At 36.8% G+C, this 22,983-nt stretch overlaps 1 protein-coding gene across 1 annotated transcript; it reads left to right on the plus strand.

The window, feature by feature from the left end:
• The first annotated feature begins 3,651 nt into the window (after nucleotides 1–3,651).
• LOC124409331 (keratin, type I cytoskeletal 10) lies at nucleotides 3,652–21,270 on the plus strand. The gene is made up of 8 exons (XM_046886884.1): nucleotides 3,652–3,849; nucleotides 13,532–13,726; nucleotides 14,332–14,467; nucleotides 16,367–16,489; nucleotides 16,809–17,103; nucleotides 17,364–17,650; nucleotides 19,559–19,693; nucleotides 20,996–21,270. Exons 3-8 carry the CDS (start codon nucleotides 14,363–14,365, stop codon nucleotides 21,092–21,094), a joined length of 1,044 nt encoding a protein of 347 aa, XP_046742840.1. The 5' UTR covers nucleotides 3,652–3,849; nucleotides 13,532–13,726; nucleotides 14,332–14,362; the 3' UTR covers nucleotides 21,095–21,270.
• The last annotated feature ends 1,713 nt before the right edge of the window (nucleotides 21,271–22,983 follow it).

Below are 22,983 nucleotides of genomic sequence, written 5' to 3' on the forward strand. Positions count from 1 at the left end.
CGAGCAGCCAACATCTTCAATGTCTCATAAATTTTCATCAAAAAATACTATCAAAATAAGAGTAGTTTCGTTTTTAACGTTCCTCAATTCAATCCAGCTCATCCCTATGGCTTCAAAACAGTTATAATTGCAGTGAAAAGGCGGAAGTTGGTGTCGAGCAAAGCTGGGCCATGGTTCGTGCATGTAAACGTTGGGTCCAGCCAATAGGTATTCAACCGGCTTGCAAAACTTGCCCTCGAAGCAGCGCTGGCTCAGGCAAGATGTTCACATCCATGAATTATTTACGTAATCATGCGGCAATCACTGTGGCTTCGCTCTATGACCCTTAAAGCAGACTTTCTAACTGCATTCTGGGTGTACACTTGTACAACCAGGAGTACAGCCTTGTGTCGTTGTGGTGATTGTGAAACCATTTTAGGGGTTAAAGCGAACCCGAGTTCGAGAACGACAAGTATTGTCACATGAAGAGGTTTCCGAAAAACACTTCTACTGGAAGTCGTGTTAAATAAGATGTGTACACACATGAGAAGTAGTTGATCAAAAGCGGGCAAAGACTCATTGTGTTACGGATCCATATCATCGCTTCAAATTTCAAGTACATCAAAAAATTTTAGAGTTTCACTGACATGTTCCTCTAAGCCACGTGATGGGCCCTGCCACCTGAAAACGTGAAACTTCCATCTTCGTTCTTTCGCGATCTATGCGGAAGTACGAAGTTGCGGACGGAGTGTATTGAGTTACGAGCAAGAAGGTGGAAGGTGGCATTTCAAATGACAGGTTACAATGTAACGAGGCTAACGCTGATTTCTTAAGTGTCAATTTTCTCTCAGACGAGAGCTGCAGAATAATACTTTGGACCTTTCTGGTGATCAGTAATCAGAGATTACGTCTGCTGCTCCATGCGTGTTGTAAGCTCTCAACGTATAGTAACTGCTGTAAGCGTGTTTCGCTAATAGCGTTTGCTTTTGCTCCTATTTCAAACTACTCGCTGGCTCCTTGCAGGCACACGTCTTGATTATACGTGACAAACGGTTGTCGATATCCGGAGAGCATAATCAGTGATCCAGTGAAACGCACGTATATCGAGAGATTCGAATATTTCATTAATGAAATGTAAGCTCCGTGAATTGAATGGCGGTGATGATGGTACAGGAGCAGCATCCTGCAGTTATGTCATCGAAATTACTTCGAGGTAAACTGTAGAAAGAAATTTGAATTGCTTTTAGGTTTTTTGCTGCAACGTTGGATGAGTTCATTAGTTGTTGGTATTTCGAAACGGTAATTAATCCAGTCATGGCCGGGTGTACAGTAATTGCAACCCTTTGCAAATGGTCTGAAATAATGCAATATACACCTGAATCGATTCGAGAAGCTATCTTAGAGTTATTTACTATTCCGTAGATAATTCGTTTTAATTTTCCTTACGTATCCAATTGAAGGACGAGGTACATAAATGCCTGTGTAATGAAAGCGCAGCTGTAAATATATGCAATTTTGATTCATAACTTCATAAATTATTATTCCTAAATATGGGAATAATTTTGCAGAGTTTCAAATTAATTATGACACTTCAATTAGCGTACTGAATATTCTACAGTAACGCTACGAGAAAAAAAGTTTCACAGAAAACGTCGATGAATTATCATCTTGCTCGCCAACTACGTAAGGTATACCATATTTATGTATACGAGGGAATATTTTTCTCTCACTTACTTTGAAACCAAGAACAAGTTAAACTGTACTAGAGCAGTCAATTTTTTGAAAATTAAAAGACGAGATTTTGTATTCTCGTTCCAATTATTTTGTTAGAACGTTCGTCAAAGCTTTAGTCGTTAATAAATTGTCAGAACTACGTAATCCAGATACTAACCAACCACTTTCATTGCACGGGTAAAAAGAAGGGACGTTTCACCACTCGCATGTTACGATTATGGAATCCAAACGCAACCTCATAATTATCAGTTTGAAATAGGATGGCAGGTTCACACAAGTCGAGGCCTTATTCCTCAGAGCTATACATAAGCAGACGAGAAAAAGTAGTTCTGGTTAAGTATAGGCCATAATCAAAGTCTGTCAAAGTCGGTACTAATTCGATATTGATATAGGTGTATTTTATCGACGTCCTTTCTATCTAAATTTAAAACATGATTTTAACTTTATGCTAATAAACGTGCAGTTGAATGATTTTTTGTTATATAATTTATGAGAAGTTTCCCGAATCACAAATAGTTATGGAGATATGAAATGCTGAATTAGTTACATATTGTAAATTGTACATCCAAAACTATTGAACGTATTGATTATCTTCAATCAACTATGTGCCTCGCATCTTGGAATAAACACTTTTACTCTTACTGTCAAATTTCACTAACATTTCTCACTCTAACAAATTAAAATTCGTGACTAACGATTTAAAAGCCCTCAGATACCATCTTACGTAGAAATATGAGGATTTTTTTCATTTTGAAAAACTATAATATGGATTCACCATTATAAATTTCAGAAGTTTACACGAATTTTGCTATCAAATAATTCAAAAAGTACTGACCGATTAAAATCGAAATCACATCACTTGTAAATTTGGGAAAGCCGCGTCGATTGAGATCGAAATCATTAAAATCCGGTAACTCCTTCTCGAGATATTAGATCGGATTGGAATCATCGAATTAAAGCGTCGAGATCTAGCGAAAACTGAGCCTTTCAATTTCGGGGTGATTACAATAACTGCCTTTCAGTCACTGAAAACAGAGAAACGAAAAGTTTAAAATTAATAAGAATGAAAAATATGGAAAACAGTTAGTCTCGATCTAACATTAACAGTTACTTGAAGAATCTTGAAAACGACAAAATCCACATTTGTCGTCAATCTAATATCAAGATCTTCTTTTCCCTCTGCAACTTTCCAAGTCTTGTGTAAGACTTTTTTTGATGGCATAATTCGTTGCTACTTTCATGTGTGAATGTACTTCACCTACTCGCATTATCACCGTGTCGAAAACGAGCCTCAATAATTGAGAAGACTGCAATCGTGTCCCCTCAAATCGTTATCACAATTACTCTCTTATTAGATAAGTATATCCGCAATAGCTTCTGCATTTTCGACATGAAGTTCCGACGATATTGACCGTTTCGCTTAGCTATTACCCAATAGATTTCTACCAATAAAGGTAAGGGCACCGTCTACGCTGACATTACGCCACTGGTACCGGGCATTTCTTTTCAACATCCGGCACACGCGCCATTTCTCTGCTTTCTTTGTTTCAATTGCGCGAGGCAAAAGACACGCGAGCAAGCCAGCTTACTTACAGATTCAAGTCGCGAGGCACAAGGAGAAATTAGTCTTGACAGTGGGCGTGTTGGTTCCCAGCAGACTGTTACGCCTAGCAGTCTAACAGTGAGTGTCATCTGCGCCACAGGTAAAGACTGAAAGAGACATAAACGGTATCGAGAAACAGTCAGCAGACCAAGAAGGCACGAGTATTGCTGCCAGATCGTCTACCAATCGTCGGCATTCTGGTTGCCGAGACGTAGGTCAGTGAAATGCTCGCCTGAAAAGGACCCGAGCCAAGGAGAAACGGTCCAGTAAGGTGGTGCAGTACGGTACTGATTGTGAGACGCCAAAGGTAAGCCGGGCTGCTGTCTGCTGATCTCTGCGTGAGGTGTTTAGAAGTGATTTAATCGCCTCCAACATCGCTCTCGTGATTTCAACCAAAGTGTAGACGGTGTCAAGTAAATTCGAGTGGAGTGGAGTGGAGTGGAGTGGTGGTACTGTAGCCAGAAGCAAAGATCCTATCGGGAAACGTGTTCATGGTTCGAGGAGTGGGAAGGAAGCTCACCGACCCAAACTCGGTGAGCATGCGACCTTTTATTACCTTTGTTATTGTTATCAAGCTAGAGCACAAACACAATCTTACAAATCCTGCTGGATGACGTTTTTGCTTCTCATTACTGTTGCTTTTGATATTCGTATACTCTTGACGTAAGGTGGTTTGCAGGCATGGATGATTAGCAAGTGAGCAGTTCAATCATGCAGAATGATGATCACTTTCTCTGTCTATATTATACTAGGAGACGAAATTGAGTCGATAGTTCGAACAGGTTTCTGAGGATGAAATTAGGTCGCGCCAATCCTTTCTCCGGGTGAAAACTTATTCGGGCGAGACAGTGACGATTGTCAATTAGCTCCATCTGACGCATGATAGAAAAAATTGGATCTTGATTCTCACAGCAGAAGCATGGACACGTATACTCTGTAAATAAAATGTGCGTGGAATGGTTGATAAAAAATATTGAATGTCGCATGCATATGCATTTGCACGTTTCTTATTTGCAACTTGAATATTTCTATATGTATAAGGCAATGTTCCACTTTGCGATTTGTTATGCGTCTGCAAAAAATATCTCTGCTCGGGTCCAGAGCATGCACGCTCTGCACACTAATGCATTATAAATATGTATAATAGCAATAGTAATCATACAGAGTATTTTTCTTCTATAATCTCGAATGGTAGAGAATTTCGTCGAGAAAATTGATACAAAGTCCACCTCAGTTGTCGTAATTGCATAGACATCAGAAGTCGCTGTACAAAGTGCAATCAGACTAGTAATTATTTCGCAGGCGTCACGTATATTCCCTGTATTGAATTCTATATTCATTATTTTTCGTCAAATCAGTATATCAGAAATAACCTCGATTTATGCTATAAAAATTCAACGCAGAAATTAGCATCACAAGTAAGAAATGCTAATTTGAAATCAGCAATCACATTGGCAATCATATTAAAAGAGTTATTGATCAGATCATAATTTTTATAGTAAATTTTATTTTCTATAAAACTACGATGACTGCGAAATTTTTTATGACTTTGATATTCAGATATTCATTTTCATGGTTTTCGATGTCCGAGAACCTACCTTCAAGAACTTTATAGATCTTGACGTAACATTCTTGTTTAAGTTAATTAATCATCTGGAATGTTGATTTGTGTATGTTAAGTCAGAACTTGATTGCTACGGGTTATGAGAATCATCATCTGTGCAAAATACCAAAGTATTTGTTTGTTGGTGCCAATTTTCCAGTTCCAACCGGGCAGAATTATTTTTTGCGAAACGTGAACATTGCTTGGCACGTGGCGTTTATGATATTTCTTTACGGATCCTGTTAGAATACTAATATTCAGTCTCCTAAATGGCTTGATATGAGTGTTCGGATTAATCGGCTTAATCGGAATTATAAGATAGATTTCCCTTCTGAAATTCACACACTAACGAAGTAATGAAATAGCATTTGCTATATAAATCGATGGATGTTTGATAATACTCGTTGCCTTATCAGTAAAGTGGTGAAAAATAGTGAACACCTCGCAGACTATAATTAATATAAATAGCAAGCTCCGTTCCAAGGCATCTGAATTATTAATTGGTGAGAGCAAATTCTATTTCATTGCTCCGTTGAAAAATAATTCAAAAACCTGTAATCATGAGCAATTCACTCAAGTATATCAGCATCGTTTCAAAACAAGCACACAAATTAATTACCACATCAGACGAAATAGATCCTCACGTATTTGATGACAATTGGTTATTTAGACTTACATAGTCTTGAAATAAGAAAAGAGTTATCATAAAACATTTTACTAATATCTTTTTTTTAGTTTATCTTTTTTTTCTAATTCAAAAAAAGTAGTTTACCACAGTTTTTTCCCATGAATGTTTGATTTTCATCGACTAGCAAAGAATGTGATTACTTAAAAATGCTGACTAAGGGTTTTAGTGTCAGTGTTGCCTAGGTCAAGATTGTAGTCAACATAAATGCTATTCCCACACTTCACGGTGCAAAATAAGTCAATGTTTCTCGATTTCAATGAAGTTTGGGTGGTAACTAGAATTTATTCGTTATAAATAAAACGAATTAACACATTTCAAAGTGATTCACAAGATTTCGCACAATTATACCGTCGATCAAGACTGACTATAGCATCCTCCAAACGAAGCATTGACAAGATCTGACACATTAACATTCGAATCCTTCAGTCCTGAATCCGCGAAACTTAATTCTTTAAATGATTGAATCAAGATGCATTTTCTAACTCAACGATGCGGAGAAAACTCTACACAGATCAATACAATATTTCACTAAATTTGCTTCTCTCCAATAAAAGTACAAACTGACGATCATTTCATTTTAACAAAGTGCATTTGACAAAAAATGAAGCTTACAGACTCGATGTACAGTAGAATTGTTGGTTTCTAATTTGACAAAAATATACCGTGTTTTAATATTTAGATTCGAATATCGGTTGGACGAATGGAATTCTTGGTGAATTTGGTTTCAGTGTTAAAATACTGCAAATACCATTTCTACACTGTGACACTCGACATTAGACAGTTATCAGATACGACGAGCGATTGCTTTAGGTTATGAATCAATTTCCGTGATGTTTCACACTCGAATGATAAGTTGAAGAAACTCATAAAAAATTTCTCAACCAGTCTTTACTGTATATTGCCATACGCCCATCCGCTATAAAAATACAGTCACCCATTACAACATCTATTGCGTACATAATAATTAGGAAAGTAGATGTTATTTCATCGAGTTGGATTTACCCGAAACAGTTGAAGAAATTTCGCAACCCAATGATTTTATGTACAATATTTTTGATAATGGTCTAAACTTATTACATGCGTTTAGCTTAGCAATTTCAGAATTATTACATTTCTTTCATTAAGCCATTTGCATGTACTCTTGACATGGTTTATCGTGTAATTAAGCTATCTCAGATAATTAGCTGTAACAATGTTTTTGTATTATGAACAACTGAAAATTTGGCTAAAAAATTGAATTTCAACTCTCATAAAAACGTTTCCATATTTTACACGAAACAGAATATATGTTCTGACGATGAGACAAAAATTGTATGATTACACAGAGCATAAGTCAAAATCAATCACGTCGCAGAAAACGATGTCGAAGTTGAAAAATTTCTGTAGTAATTACCAATGATTGATTCTCATTAATTTTCACTCGTAATATAGGTAACAAAATATCTTGGAACCAGTATCAAATAGTGGATACAACACTTAAAGAGAACCTTCTTCTCAATGGTGGTCAAATTAACATTTTCTCTGGAGCTGTACGTGATTGGCTAGTCGTTCAATTGACAAAATTAAAATTTCATATTCAAAATTTCGGTTAGACAGTGAAATATTAGAACGGTGTGGGGAAAATCTCTTGACACACAATCATCCATTGGGCGATGAATGGATTTCAGCATCCAAGACACTGGTGTGAAGCAGGTACCTTGTTTATATTCCAATAAAATGTGGTGCTTACTCGGAAACACCCTTGGCATTATTATTTGTCGGTATGGAATGAGGTTAACTCGCTAACTGAAGTTAACCCGATCAACCACAGGCTGTGAAATATTTCGTAGAACATGTCAGACCTCGTTTGCGAAATAGTAAATTTTGTTCCAATAAGCGATCTACACTTTGAACCAAAATAAAATTGACATGTGACTCAATACCTGTGATAAAATTAGAAGGCAGTTTCTCGAGTTAAAGACTGCATTGAGGGAAGGTCAGATTTTGTGGACTTTTGGACATTGTCCTTGAAGGTCAAAGTATATTTTCAACAACAGAATTACTTTCAAAACATCGTTTGCTGAAAAAAAAATTTTTCGCTTAGGGCAGTAGTGTTGTAATTACAGTATCTGGTTTCCGATCTCACAATCAATCATGTAGTTTCATCAGACGGAAACTCCGTCGCAGGTAGGTACTTTACTGCAGGATGGATATTTAGACATGGCTAATCTGGCCCAGTTTTCAGCACACTGCTCAAGGGATTAATTAGCGTAGGCTTTTAACAGCGGCACAAAATAATTACTAAGAACTGGATCAACGCTTGATGTAGCATTATTTCGGTCATAAGTCTTTAATGAAACTTGCGCTGGTTAAGTTCCGAGACTAACTAAGTGCATCCGCTGTTACACTACGATCTTGTTAATAGTTTATTCTCATAGAGACTTTCTTCACCTTTCTCTCTTAGAACAAGCATCATTGAACATTCTCATCGAAATGTCTGGAATGTTCTTTTTCTGATGTCATGTATCATCGTACGGATTTCCTTCATTTTGAGAAACTCTCTTCTGTTCTGTGCGCATCTCAGAAAAGTTGGAGTAAAAATATTTCAGAATTCTCCACTTTCAACGTTTCTTTACCCATTGCATCACGCATGGAAATCTGAGAAATTGCTAAACTGTAGAATGTGTAAATCCTATCGTGGTCTGTTCCCATTTCATGAATATTCATTAGCTCCATATTTTTTGTTTTAATTCAACTCGCATATTTGGGCCAGCATTAATCCGAATTTACTTTTACTTTCAAACATAAAATTACAGTTGAGCCAACTCCACTATTACGAGTGTGTTTAATAGAGGGTTGTGGGATTGTTGAAAAACCGACGAACTGAGCAGGGTCTGTTTCAAACTTTTGTCTCGTTAAAATAATGAAGTCGTTTCAAACTCTGAGAAATTATGATGTTTAAATCTGTGCTTACATCGAAAAATCGTGGCATATCAGCTTTCGCCGTCAAATGACATTGGGTTAGAAATGTCAGGGATGCAAATACGGGTGTGATAAATGACTTATTTATTGACTAATTATGAATGAGACCAAAGTTACAAAATGAGCTTCGACGATATTAGAAATTTTATCGTAAACGTGATGTTGTTAAGATTGTGTTTCTCGACATTAAATAAAAAATGATATAGAGTGTTGGGAACTGTATCCAGATAAAAAAGTTTTCGCATGATATTTAGATCTCATTTTATTAGAATTATATATTATGACCGTTACACACGTGACATTCTTACACTCGGAGAAAACTTTTTGCCTTTTAAAAAAAAATCAATTTGTAGTCGCATATTGTGGAAAATTATCTTTTTTATAAATGCCAAAGTTATCGAAATAATTGTTTCAAAATTGCAAGAAAATTTAATTGAATTAAATATATTTATAAAGACGAAATCTCCATGTTAATTAAATCAATTTAATGAATTTATACATTTTCATGATATTGTCAAAGTGTTTGAGAGAATATCCTCTGGTAGATTCAACTAAGTTGCTTTAGACATTTCACTAAATCTCGAGTTTCACTCGATCATATGATCACCTCGTAGATCGCAGCCCGTCTTATATCGAAAAACGCCTAGCAGAGAAAGGAGGATGAGTCTTAAGGAGACGAGCGAATATAAATCGTTACAACAAGCATGTTTCTCTGATTATCGTTTCGTTCTATCGAAACTTGGTATTGAGAAACTTAATAACTTGATAAATGCAACCCGTGCGAAATGAGGCGAATTCCGGATTATACAGAGATTTTATAATTGTGAAACATGGTCCTAGAAGAAAGTGAAGCCAATCCAGTTCACTAGTCGTTCGTTATGATAGTTTGCTGAATCTAGCTTCCACACCTGCAAACCCGCACATTCTTGCATAACGTGAGGTGTGTTTCAAGTTTCTAGAGATCATCGTATCGCTAGAGAGTTACGAGAAGTATATTATATATGCTCATTCACGTGGCTTCACGTTCCGAAAAGAGCATCGCGAAAGCTTCTCATTAAGGATCAATCCATCGTACAGTCACACGAGAAATCTCGATAGAAAGACGGGCAGTAAAAATCTGTTGATAATCGATTGATTTTGAAGCGTCCTCGATTGATATGATGGGCATAATATTAGTTCAGGACAAGTTTGACTAACTGAAAAAAACATCATGAACCGAACATTCGGAAGCAGTTACTTAATGTTTAATGGCATTATTAAATGTCTTTTTTTACAATCCTGGCAAGTCTCTATAGATAATCACCAAAACACTTTGTATTATAAAATTGTGTGACACTGTTAAAAATTGCAATTTCGTCAGAATTCGTTTTTGCGGAAATTCGTGGGGAATCCACTGACAAATTATGGAACAATATCTGATTTTTCGAAATTTGCCAAAGATTACTATTTAAATATGAAAAAATCTAAATGATTATGTGATTCTTCTGAAACCAACGAATGAATTTTGACTTTGCTTCTCTTTCATCAGTTTTTTCACTGGATTGTACAACTTTAGTACGCGAAATTTCCCCACGAGGCGCCACCTCACATGACCACATCCGGCATGCAGTCCACATACGGTTTATATTTATTTCTCAATTTCTCCAATCGATGTATGTACTTCTCACAACGAATGAAATTTCGAAAGGAATTCACACGGCGAGAATTCAATCGTCCGAAAATTTGAAAATCCTGGAAACCCGCGACTTTTCACGTTTTGTTTCGATGAGGTTTCATCGATAAAAAATTAATCCAATACGAGTGAGATTGTCATTAAAAATCGACCAAGCGTTTCTACATTTTGTAATTACATCTAAGCTCATTAAAATACTAGCAGCTGTTAGAGGAACGTCAGATTTGATTTCGTACCGGATCATTAAAATCATATACATGCTAAAAATATGAATATTTCGTCGTGATTATTTTTTCATTTTTCATATTTTACGAAATCAGATTCTCCACCGGCCGTAAATAAAAAAGTCTTTAACTCTGCTGAAGTCGTTTCAGCGCGAGAAACGATTAATGAATAATTAGTAAATTCCTGTACAACAAATCAATATTTTCTATGGTGTTCAGAATTCTTTTTTTGTGCTCAGTGAAATTGGAGTTGAGTAAAAGTTATGGTCAGACACAATTCCATTGTTTCTCGTAGCTACAGAGTATCGTTAGTATTTGCACAACGAGAGAGGAAAACTGTTCTTATATTTCAATCCAATTAAATTCTTTAAATTGAATAAAGAAATTCTCAGCACATTGTGATGTCTAAAAATAAAATGCAAATCAGCTGTATTAACAGGAAATATTTACATGTATTTACATGTGACGGTACAAAACCCGTTAATTGATTAAAATTATAACGATGTATAAATATTATTCAACTGATTGTGTAAGCAATAGACGTGTAAAAATAAAATTTGATTTAAAGATCGGAAAGTACTAAATAACATACTGATAATTATCAAGCTTTGTTATTTACAAAATTCATTGTTTCACGAAACTTTTCTCTCCGCATAACCAATTACGATTCTTTGATTATATCTAAAAACTTCCGTTTAATGATTCTACAGTTCATTTTAAGCGTCCCGATAGAATATTCTTACTTAACTATAGATGTTATCGGTGAGGATAACAATTGGCTCTTCCCGAAATCCACACCGAATAAATTAGGATATTTTTACTTCATAGCGATTGATGACGTAGCGAATGCGTCGGCTGAATAAAGGTTGATTGATTCAAAAACAAGTTGCTTAACTCGGATCGTAGGATAAAAAATAGAAATGTCCATGAGAAATAAAAGCCATAAGTACTTTCACTGCAAGGTACACGCATGTTAATACAAATATTAAATTCACTGTAGATTGGCTCGAAGGATCGTTTCGCTGAGTAATTCTTCACCAAATGAATGAGTCGAGCTTGCAAGCAGCTTGGGTTGGTCGTTGTGCACAAAAATATGCATTCGCATTTAATGCCGTAGTATTATTATAAGTGTCATTGTTCGGGACGTGCGAAAATGCTCAATCACCGATGGAACGAACCAACTTTTCATTATTCCACATCAGGGACAATGCGCGATTGCGAGTCTGGCTTCATGACGGTGACAGAATCTCATATGAAGCAATTTGTATTCGGAAGCACGTCTCCGAACCGACCCACTGCTACAAGTCCCGTTTATTCCTATGAATAAACATCAAAATTGAACATTTTTTTTGTTTTGTTTTTAGCGATTATTATTACTGTTATTACTATTTGTTGAATAAGCGAGTATCATGTAAGTCTTGAAAAGTAACTAGAATTGAGGCACGTCCACCGGTTTGAATTCATAAGGATTTATATCTTTGCTTGCAACTATGTGCAGAATTACTGTGAATTGTAAGTTACGTAAAATTGAATCCTGTATCCCGATTCGGAGAGATTTACCGTTGCGTAAGAGAAAGGTGATAATTAGAGCCACTGATATGAATCTACGAACCTACGACTGTTATTTATTTGCAATTAAAATAACCTCCGATTTATAAAACGCGATACACACAACGCGCTTCGAAGGAATCCAACATTTTTCGTTTCTTCTCAAGCGTAAATTTACAGCCAGTGTTACAAAGAAATGATGAAATTAAAAATCCATTGGCTACCCTTTTGAACTATTTTTTTGACTTCGATTTGGGCAATTTTTTTCTTGCCTTTTACACAAGCCATCCCTTTCGTCCAATAACTAATATCTATACGTTTTTACGTAGAGCCATTGGGCAACCAAAGAAATGATCCACACATTTTTTACAGCAAAAAATGTTGTTTTCAATTAATGAAAATTTGACTGAAAAAAATTTTGTAATCAAATATTTGCTCTAAAGTGATGAATAATGGAGGCTGAAATTCGTGTATTTTATATTATTTCTTCTACGTTTCTTTTTCATTGTTTCAATAAAATTTACCCTTATTGACTTCAATCACTGCATGTTCACTCTAATTGTTTTTATAAAACTTTTTTCATTTGACTGTATACCCGATATCACATCTTTGCAACATACTGATCCGATGACATCGATGACCGAAGTATCGTGTTCGTTAACGTTGTTCGATACCAATTTGTCAGTGACGTAAACGCGTTTACTCTGTCAAATATTGGCACAGTTTCTAAACACATTGCATGCAGGCTTTAAAATTGATCGACGTATCTTTTACTTCTTTAGATTCCGTTCGCGTTTTCGCATGTATTTTTTTTTCCAACCTACACACTCCAATCAAATTGCAAGATTAATCCTAACGCCGAACCGCTTCAATCTGCAAACTTGGTATAATTTATGCGGACCAGTCAACGCACTACGTTTACAGTATTACGAAACATTTAATTGTGAAACCACACAGTGAGTAATTGTAACGGAGTGATGTAGACTGGTTCGATGTTCGAAATATTAATTTGGGCCATAATTCTGGCATATAGTGATACACCCAACCAAAACTATGAATAAGTGGCATTCGATCATATTGAAATGAGATATTTTACGCTGCGCAAACTAGATCGTTACAGAAACCAATTAAGAAAACGAATAAAAAAAAGAAGAAGATAAGAAAAAGGAAAAAAAAAAAAAAAATTTGCCGGGAATAATTTTCAGAATTTACTACTACATTACGGCATCTAATATCGTGTTTCTAATTTTAATTGCAATCTTTCCGGCATGCAGTTGCCGAGAGAATGTCGAGTAACGAGTAACGTTCGTGCAGCAGGTATTGTGAAATATTTTTGGCAGACAAATTTTTACGGGATTAGGTTGTGTCTTACAGTTGGGTAAGAAAAACGAGGGATTTGGGAACTCGGCCTAATCACCGAGGCACATTATTCAATTCCTCCGGGCATACGTGCCGCCTAAAACAACGACATTAGCGCTGCTCTGCGCCGAGCAGCCTCTAGTACGAATATTGCTTATAGTGGAATAGGATATAAGAGGTGCTGCAGTCGAAAGCACCCCACCTACGAAGCGACCGACTCTAGCAAGACTACCATACTTACATTCGCTGACCGCAAGACATCGAAGTCGCCTCTCTGGAGTCTCTCAAACGAGGCCTACACGCCGCCTGGAACACATCTCGAAACACGCACGCATCCCCTCGGCCGACCGACACGGTAAGTCACTACTAACGTCTGTCCCAGGGGCTACTTTACCTCAAGGTTATTATCACTCTGACAGCCATTAATAGGATATACTATTTGCCTAACTCCTGTCGTGATAAATCCTACAGTGTGGCAGTGTTTTTTAATTGTAAAAGAAAATGGATCTTTTTAACGAGTTTCCGGGTGTACTTTTTGTTCACTTTTTTTTTTTTAATGATATTCGTTCAGCAACGCGTACGTTGAAAATTTTATTGCCGTAAAGGTTTTCCTCATTCGTTTTTGTTTGTACAGAAATTGTTTGCCTTTTTTTTTCTGTCGAGAACGTGAATTGGTTCTTCAATTTGGATAGGATCTCACGTGATTTCTGTTTTCATATATCTCTTGACTCAGGTTTGAATAATTTCACGATTTCTCTTCGGCTGTGTGTAATAAATGTAAAATTAGTTTGACGAGTTCAGTACCATGTTTTTGACCAGTCGAAAAGATTTGGACATCCTTTCACTCCTCGGACGCAGTTGTGACTATTGCAAAATTACTTTGATAGTTGAAGTAGGCGACCGCACACTTGCTCTGTTATTATCCTGAGCCGTTGAATAATTACAGACTTTGTGTTTCAGGTATACTTTAATTTATTATCAATCCAATAAAATGAAACTAGCCTGTACGTTGTGTGGGCTTCTCGTGGCAGTGGCGGTTGTCAACGCCGGTCCCGTCAAGAGACAAGCTGCTGATGAGCTGAATCCACTCAACGAAGTGAGTATTCATACTATTCCATAACGTGTCTGATAATTTAGTTTTACGATCAATTTGAGCTTTTAACTATCGTAGTAGATGCTAGTGACCCTGGTACAACCCATCAAATTGTAGTTCAATTACAGTCTGATCTACAATGAGTCGAAGTTTCAAGTTCAAGCGCTCTGAACCGAGCATACCAACAAAGTAATGATAAATTCGTAAAGTTTCAGTTCTTAACGATGATCTTTACTGTTGATTACATATTTAAATGTTGCCGTGACTGCGTCGAGTTGAATTTTTTTTTTTTTTTTTTATATTCAACCGGCGTTTAGTCAAAAGAGTTTCGCAACGATTATCAAAAGAGACTAGCCTGATCAAGTCTGTTTCCGTCGTCGTAAGTTTCTGTGAATCCTTTCACTCTCTCCGCTAATAGTGCAGCAGGTTTTGCTGTACAGAAATTTATAGCGAGAATAAATGGAATTGACGAATTGATATTGAGGTAGTTTGTCACAGAAAGTATTTGCGAGATTTAGAGATTTGCTATCTTTGGAGAAAAAACGTAAGCTTAAGCCACCGTTGACGATAACCGAATGAGTTCGATAGTGAAAGTAGTCGAACGAACGGTCCAGCCGATAAGCATAGAGAAACAGTCAGACAAGCAGACGTGCCTGTATGTGTCGGCACACATGGAGCACGTGAATGTCCACGTATGAATAAAAATTTACACATATCACCGGCAAGCACGCGTCCCCTCGTTAAGTCTAAGTCAAATTATTTCCCATGTTTGACAGGCATGTGTGCGAAAGGAATTATACATTCCCGTGTGTTAATTGTTACGTAACGATTCAGCAGCCGTTGCTCTACGATTTCTCATTTATCGTTAGACGGCGGCATTTCTTCATTGAATGTTTAAAAATTATAGATGTAATTATATTGTTTCTTATGATTGACGAACAGTAATGAACTTTAGTGCATGCGGTAGGTTGTAGTTATGATGCCGTTGGATCGTTGATGTCAATCGCGAAACAATTTTTGTTCGCAACGCTAGTTTCAACATTTTTAATGGAGTTAATCTTTCTTATTGATCTGTTAAAATTTTTATTTGGAAATGAAAACGATTAGTTAAGAATTATCGTAGAATATGAAATCGAATATGTTGCATATTTTTGCATCCGTAATCTCTTCCTGACATATATTGCTGATTTTTTTTCCCTTAAATACGAACTTCACAATATTCCAAGCTTCCCACTTAAATTAATAAATTTCTAAGAATTGATCACCGAAAACTTTCTTGACTAGTCGAATTTACACGTTTGAGGACATATAGTTACGTCACTCATGTCCAGTTGCTATTCGAGCGAATGAAAGTTACACAAGAGAGACGGACCTACTGGCCGAAATGTTGTCCGATGAATTCTTATGGCTCTTAAGAAGAATTTCATGAATTATTTGCCTCGCGTTTCGTATTTATTCATTTCGTTCTAGCAGTTGGGTTCTTCAGATTTAGCAAGAAGCAAGGACACTCGCGTTATTGTAACGAAAGCTTTTCTCTTCAAACTCGGATAAACATATTCGTCACTCAGCTTGAAATTATAGTTGTAAACATTATCAGGTGAACCGAAAACATTCGGACAAGTTTAAGGAAAACTTGTGAATGTTTAAAATTCTACAGTTGATCCTGAATTTCAATCTCATTCACGTGCATTATTTGTGATAAATTTAACCAAACGGTGAAATGTTTTTTGTCCAGCTCCTTTGATTTTAATTATCTCAAGTTTTTCATGATAATTATCAGCGGCCTTAAATGTTACTGAGCTATCAGCATCACCTAAAACGTGTAGCTCAAAAAACCAAAATAGCCGTTAGAGTCTACTCTTAATTCTTCTTCATCTTGATATGAGCATTGTGTCACGGCAGGTATATGTGGTCGAGGCTGACGGAGATGCTGCCACCGACACTGAGAGAGGAGACAGGGATAAGAGGAAAATTGGAATCATCAAACTGGGTGCCACGAATGGGATCATCAACTTCGTCTTCGGGGTAAAAAACATTCCAAATTATTATTGCCACCAACCTTCAGATAGCAATGATATCAAACCAATAGCATATTTCCGGTTGACTTCCATTTACATTTACGTAAAATACCCACTTTTCATCTGCAGGAGTGAAGGCTACTTTCTAAGCAGGACTAATCCAGTGACTATAGAATCACTCGATTCTATTTGTGATAATATTTGTGAAGATGTGTGCATGGAGTATTGACCTAGTTGAGACCTATGCTCTACTTCAATAATCATTAATTTCTACCGTCTCCGACAACTCAGGTGTTCATTTTTGAGTTATGCTTCTTTCGTTTTAGAAACTAGACTCCTTCTTAGACGCGAAGACGAACGCACTGGCCGCCTTAGACGAAGGAAACAAAGCCAAGAATGCGGCTTTTGGCATTGACAACACCCAATCAGCTACCGGCCAATTTATCAGTAACCTGATATCTCAGAAGATCCAAGCTGGCACAGCCAGCATCGGACCTCTAATATCCGGTGCCACGGCATTCTTTTCAACCGCTAGCAACGGCATAGGAAATGCAGTTGCATCCAAAATCGGCCCCCTCAGCTCTCTCGTCAACACATTCTCATCAGGAGGTAGTCAGGATGGTCGGTATATTTGACTGTACATTTTTAAATCCTGACATTACTTGCACGTTTGATCCTTTAACCCTTCGTGTGATCACGAAGTCTTTTAGGGCCAAGTCGTTTCTTCAATATCATTTTTTATCAACAATACTTTGAAAACCTTTGAGTCTGTCAAATTTTGGATGATGTAATCAGCACTTCGAGAAGAAGTCCATGTGTCACGTGATTAAAAACAACCATCCGATTTCCGTTGACTGTGAACCATTTGACTAAAAATTTAGGCTCAGCCGGTGGTGGTCTCCTTGGTGGTCTGAGTGGTGGTCTCGGAGGAATCTTGTCCTCAAAGATCTCGACGATCTCCAGTCTCAGCAGCGGAAGTGGCGGTCTGGGAGGTATTTTAGGTGGACTTAGCGGCGGAAGTGGAGACACTGGAGGGTCCTCAAGCGGCACGACTGACTTCGGCGTTGGAACTAGTGGCGGTGACGCAAGTGCAGGAGCAGGTCTCAGCTTAGGAGGCTCAACCGGTGGTGGCCTGAACCTCGGCGCCTTCGCCAACGTTAACGGCGGGGTAGGAGGACCATACTGAGTTATTGGAATGATTTGAAACTGCAGTCGGCTCTAACCCCGCTTCGTGGTTAACCCTTAATTATACTCGTCATCGGCGCAGGCGTATTTTGCGAAATCAAACTAATGAAATAACAAAACGCCTGTATCGACGTGTAAAATCGACGCCTAAATTGTTCATCCCGGAGATGCGATTATATTTATAATTTTTATTGTTAAAGCTATATCTACTTGTTGAGTGCATTACTTTTACATATTTTTCTACTTTGATTTCGTCTAAGGTCATTTTTTTACTTTTTATTCTTCGTTTTATATTTCGTTTCGCAATTACCAATTTCACAATACAATTTTATTATGCAAATCCTACTCGTGCTCTACAATTAAATTGATTCAGCATGGCGGGCCTGCCGGTTGATGTACGATGGAAATGATCATTTTTGGGTGCACATAATGACGCTTAACCAAAGTAGAGCGGCCGTGAAATACTTTTACTTTGGCCATATTGAGCTTCATTTGACTGAATAAATGATTGCCTCACGTTTGATAAACAACTGTGTCATTCATCTTCGGAAAACGGGTTCATAATATCAATAATGCGGTCATTTTACTCAAATCAATTATCACACTGCCCTATAAGGTGATAAATTCCCCCCCCCCCCCCCCCCCCCCCCCCCCAATTAATTTTGTAATTCCTAAACTTTCCGAATTCAAGTTTAGCTACTTGTTTCACTAGAAATATATTGCAGCAGACGATTATAACTAATGTTGTGGTGGTTGAAATGTAACCGTGGGTATAATAGGTCATACAAACGCAGCGTGCACGATAGGCTTGCTTGACGTCGAAGGGAATACCGCTTTTCAAAATTCTTTAAAAAAAAAAAAAATTTAATCAATGAGGGAAGAGTCGTTACACTTGTTCAATTTTTATTCTATTGTATGAAATTGTTTTTTTTTTTAGCTCGGCAGATAAAAGCAGCCCTTCGCTATAAATCGCCCACCACTCCCAATCTGGCCATTTCTATTTAGTTGATAATCAAATACTACCGAACCTTAAGAGACTTGTAAATATTAAGTCCTGATACGCAAGGCTCCAAGCTCGTCTTGCGTATCCTGTAAATGATGTAAATAGCGTTGTTAGACGCTCAAGAATAATAAAATCACATTCAATATTTTTGTCTACATATGAATTTCATTTCTCATCACCCTGGCCTACTTGATACGGATAATGTGCTCTCTTTCCCTGATCCTTTAATTCCGTTTTCTAATCCTTTGGTACTGCAGTGAAATTGCATTTTATTGTCACTCTCAACTTGTCGTTTATTTTATTTTTTTTTTTTATCTTCATTATTTAGTATGAACTTCAAAACATAGTAAAATTCATAATATAATCGTCTTGTTATGCTGTGGAGATTTATCGGAAAACATAGCTTCAAATTTTTACATACATTCATTTGACATTATTAAAGAATCGAGTCAGTTCCCAATCGTGGCGTAAGATCACTCCTGACGCCATGCGACAAATTCCTGCTTGTCACACTTTCTGCACACCCAGTTTGATGCGACTAGAATATTTCAAAACAAGTGGCTAATAAACTGACTTCGCAGCGCAGAAGCAAATTTCCGCATTAGGCAAATGCGAGCGGGTTGTTAATCGAGTTGAACAACTTAGACGGTTAATGGTTGCTAATCCACCACATCGATATATATTTCGAGTCACGCTTGGCTATCAAACGTAAAACCTGATAGCTGAAGGTTGCATTCCGGATAGTTGCACTGCCTGCGAACCAGTTTTACATCCACGAAGGCCAGAGAGATGAAATTCACATTTAGAAACGTTTCTTCAATTATTTCTTTCGTTTTTCCCAAGTCCAATTCAGCTAATCGCATTTATTCATTTTCTATCTTGAACCAGACCATCGCAACGACGACCGAGGATATTCCCGAATTTGACAGGACTCACGTATCTCTGGATGTTCCACCGACTGTTTTCGGTAGCGGATACACCCTCATTACCAACGTCAGCAAGGTGCTGAGCAGCGTAATAACGGTGAATAGCTTACTTACTATACCAATTACATATTTTCTTGTGGTTTCAATCGAGAACACAGTTTGCCAATATGTCAGCGTCCCTTCACTTGCCGTTACGAAACCCAGCATCGAATAGCCTGTAGACAAACACCTAGATTACACACCTATTGCATCCACGTATGGTGCAGAGGTCGGATGCTGCGTTCAGAAATTCTCAACACTACAGGCTATTCGTCGAATATATTCAATTTCTCACCCAACAATCCGGCTCAGGTTTACAATTCTTCTGCTAATCTCAAATCTTAATCTACCTGATAAGAGGTCCATGATCTGTAAGATATTGGAAGGTCAATTTTATTGGTCGAATCGTGCATTTCAGTTGTTCGCCTACGCTAGTGTCGTTTCACCACACTGTTTAGAAATGGAGCATTTTACTCACGCTCCGCAAGCGACGAAAACTGAACTTTTCAAACAAGTGTCCGAAAAACACGTTTTCAACTCAAAAAATTTACTTTCTTACAAGAAACCTTGTATTTCCAAATACTAAAGTATAAAAATTTATTCACTCATTCTTTCTCCAAGCTTCGTCTAATTTAACCCAAAAAATACTCTTTTATGATATCTACGGTGGAATAAGTTTCCAAATAATAAATTATGTAATCCTATACTTTGACGTTGATGAAGGTTTAAAAAACAATATACTCGTATGATGAACAAAAAGAAATGCAGAACGGAAATGAAATAAAAATTGTCCATTGTCATTCCTTTCAACAAAATTCAGTTTCACCGAAAGAAAAGTGCGAACTTTTCAGAAAAAATTAGAAATCAATTTTCGGTTTGTGTGCATGGGAAGTTCAATTTTCTAAGTATAGAATTTGAGAAGAGCAGACTAATTAAATCTTTATCAGTCGTCATCTTTAATAAAATCAGTATTGAATTTAATAGAATATTGGCTTGTCAGTACTTAACTTGGTTTGCGTGTTCGGGTACTTAGAGCATGTGAGTTACTGATTAATGGAAAGCGTTCAATTCTTTACTGACTCAAGGACGTGAAAAGGATATATATATAATATCGCTGCCCTGATCAAATTAATTACGGATTGCGGAATAGTCCAAGGGGTTTTGAAATCTGCTTTCCATATAAGTGTCTTCGTCGCGCATTGCTAATAATTTTTAAATAAAACCATCCAAGTTCATTTATAACACATCCAATGGTGAAACTGAATAAATCATGCAAATGTAAATTGCGATTTTTTTGGATATACATACTTTTTCCTATGCCTATAATCGGCAATCAGACATTTGTGATTTATTTTCACAGAATTCAGCCCGCAGAACACAGAACGTTTTGGAAATATTCAAGCCCTTCTTCCGCGGAGCTTTTGCAATCAAAGGTCTACCCTCCGACAATCCGAAATAGAAGAAAATATGGGAGATAATGAAGACAAAGGATCTGAAGAGTTAACTCAACTGATCGAAATCTTTGGAGAGCAACAATCAACACTGGTAAATGATGCTCAGGAACGGTTCAGAATGTACTATATTTTTCACAATCCTATTTAATATTTATTTTTTAAAGTCTCCAAGGGTCGTAAAATTATTTTTACAAAAATATTCGGATTGGCACATCGCTCCAAATACAATTATTCAGCAATTTAAAATAATCATATTTACATGCTATTACGGTTAATTTTTTTTTAATATTTAAAGAAAATAACAATCTTCTACGAGACCGGAAACCATCGATTTTAAAATCATTGCCAAGGTGCCATTACATATATATTTAATTTAGAGTTCGAAGAAATCAAAATTTCCCGGTGCTATTTTTATATTTATCAATTGGTGCCTGAGCTATTCCCCTAAGTGATTCGATATAAGTAAAAAATGATTATCAAATGCTTACGTCTTCGACGTACTTCGCCTATTTATAAACTACACGACGAGGATGTCTATCGTTTAATATGAAATGCGTGCAAAGACACTAATTGCGCCGCGTGAACAGTGATTAAGTTTAATGATAATATCGCGCTACGTTACGTTGGGCTACGTTGATCTATTGACCAATCTTACGTTATGCCACGTTACGGGTTATACAATTAATCCCTGCTTACCTATCTCGGGAAAGCAGTGAACGATTAATAAACTCCTAGCCTTCATTTACATGTATAGATGTGTGTTATAGACATATTGCAAGAACGTGGTAACTTTAGACTCTATTTTTTTTTTTACATTATTTTAATACGTAAAAACATTATATTGCGCTATAATGTATAAGTTAGTCCCTTTGTATTATAGATGGTATATAAAATCGCTGTATATTTTTTTACATGTGTATCTATGTGTATATATAATATATGTATATGTATAATAAAACTGGTTGTAGAGTCGACTTTAATTTTTCTCAACATTGTTCCGGGTCATGCAAAGTGTCCGGGGAAAGCGAGGCAGACATTATGTGAATGTATCGCAGCTGAGGATGCTTCCGCAATGCGAGCGAAATCAATTTCTAGCGAATGCCAGGCTGGAGCTACGGGTAAGTGCTTGATTTTTTTTGATAAACCTTTTTGGAATTAGAAAGATCTGTCCAAAAGTTAATCATTTCATTTGGAATTTCAACGAATTGTTACTAACTGAAAAATATACATCGCTGATCCTATATGCAGTATAATTGAATGCTAATTCCACCATATTCTTTTGTAAGTAAGTATTCAGAGGATTTTAGGATTACTTTCGTCAGACAAGTATGCCTGTTACTTTTTATTCTACTCGCCAGGAAATACATTTTTATTTGAACTGTTACTGAATTTAAAAAGGTAGAATATATTTTTGGGGTCCTCGGGTACCCCAAGCCAACTTTGAACTCTACCCGTAATCTAGCAGATGACAGTTCCGGGTTGGGATGCTATCTGTAATTCACTTCAACGTTCTCAGAGTCGGGAGAGATTGGTGATCGTGTCAATTCTCTGTTGTCTGTGAGTCAGTAAAGGCCGCAGTCGCACGTGGGGTCTTTCGGTACCCCAGTTTCCGCTTTGCGTACATATTTTGTAGCGGTAAGTCAATCTTACTTTCACTAGTATAATTACTTATTTTGATTGTTAATCACATGTAAGGTGAGGTATCGAGATGTTTGCATGTTTCTTAGCATTTTTCGAACAAATAATAACTGTAAAGTAAATAAACATCTCATATTGAGTAAAATTCGTGTAGGTAATTTATTTGTCCGCTAAGTAAAATTTACTTATTTGTAAAGAAAAAATACATTCAAGGTTGAAAAAAGGTGCAATATGTAATTTTTCACTGACTTTATTC

Source organism: Diprion similis, chromosome 8, assembly GCF_021155765.1.
Source record: "Diprion similis isolate iyDipSimi1 chromosome 8, iyDipSimi1.1, whole genome shotgun sequence".
NCBI lineage: Eukaryota > Metazoa > Arthropoda > Insecta > Hymenoptera > Diprionidae > Diprion > Diprion similis.

Excerpts from the sequence above, each read along its gene's own strand:
- LOC124409331 (XM_046886884.1), top strand. The coding sequence starts at position 14,363 with ATGAAACTAGCCTGTACGTTGTGTGGGCTTCTCGTGGCAGTGGCGGTT. Across the intron at positions 17,104-17,363 it reads ATCAGGAGGTAGTCAGGATG|GCTCAGCCGGTGGTGGTCTC; the intron begins GTCGGTATATTT and ends CTAAAAATTTAG. Across the intron at positions 19,694-20,995 it reads TGCTGAGCAGCGTAATAACG|AATTCAGCCCGCAGAACACA; the intron begins GTGAATAGCTTA and ends TTATTTTCACAG.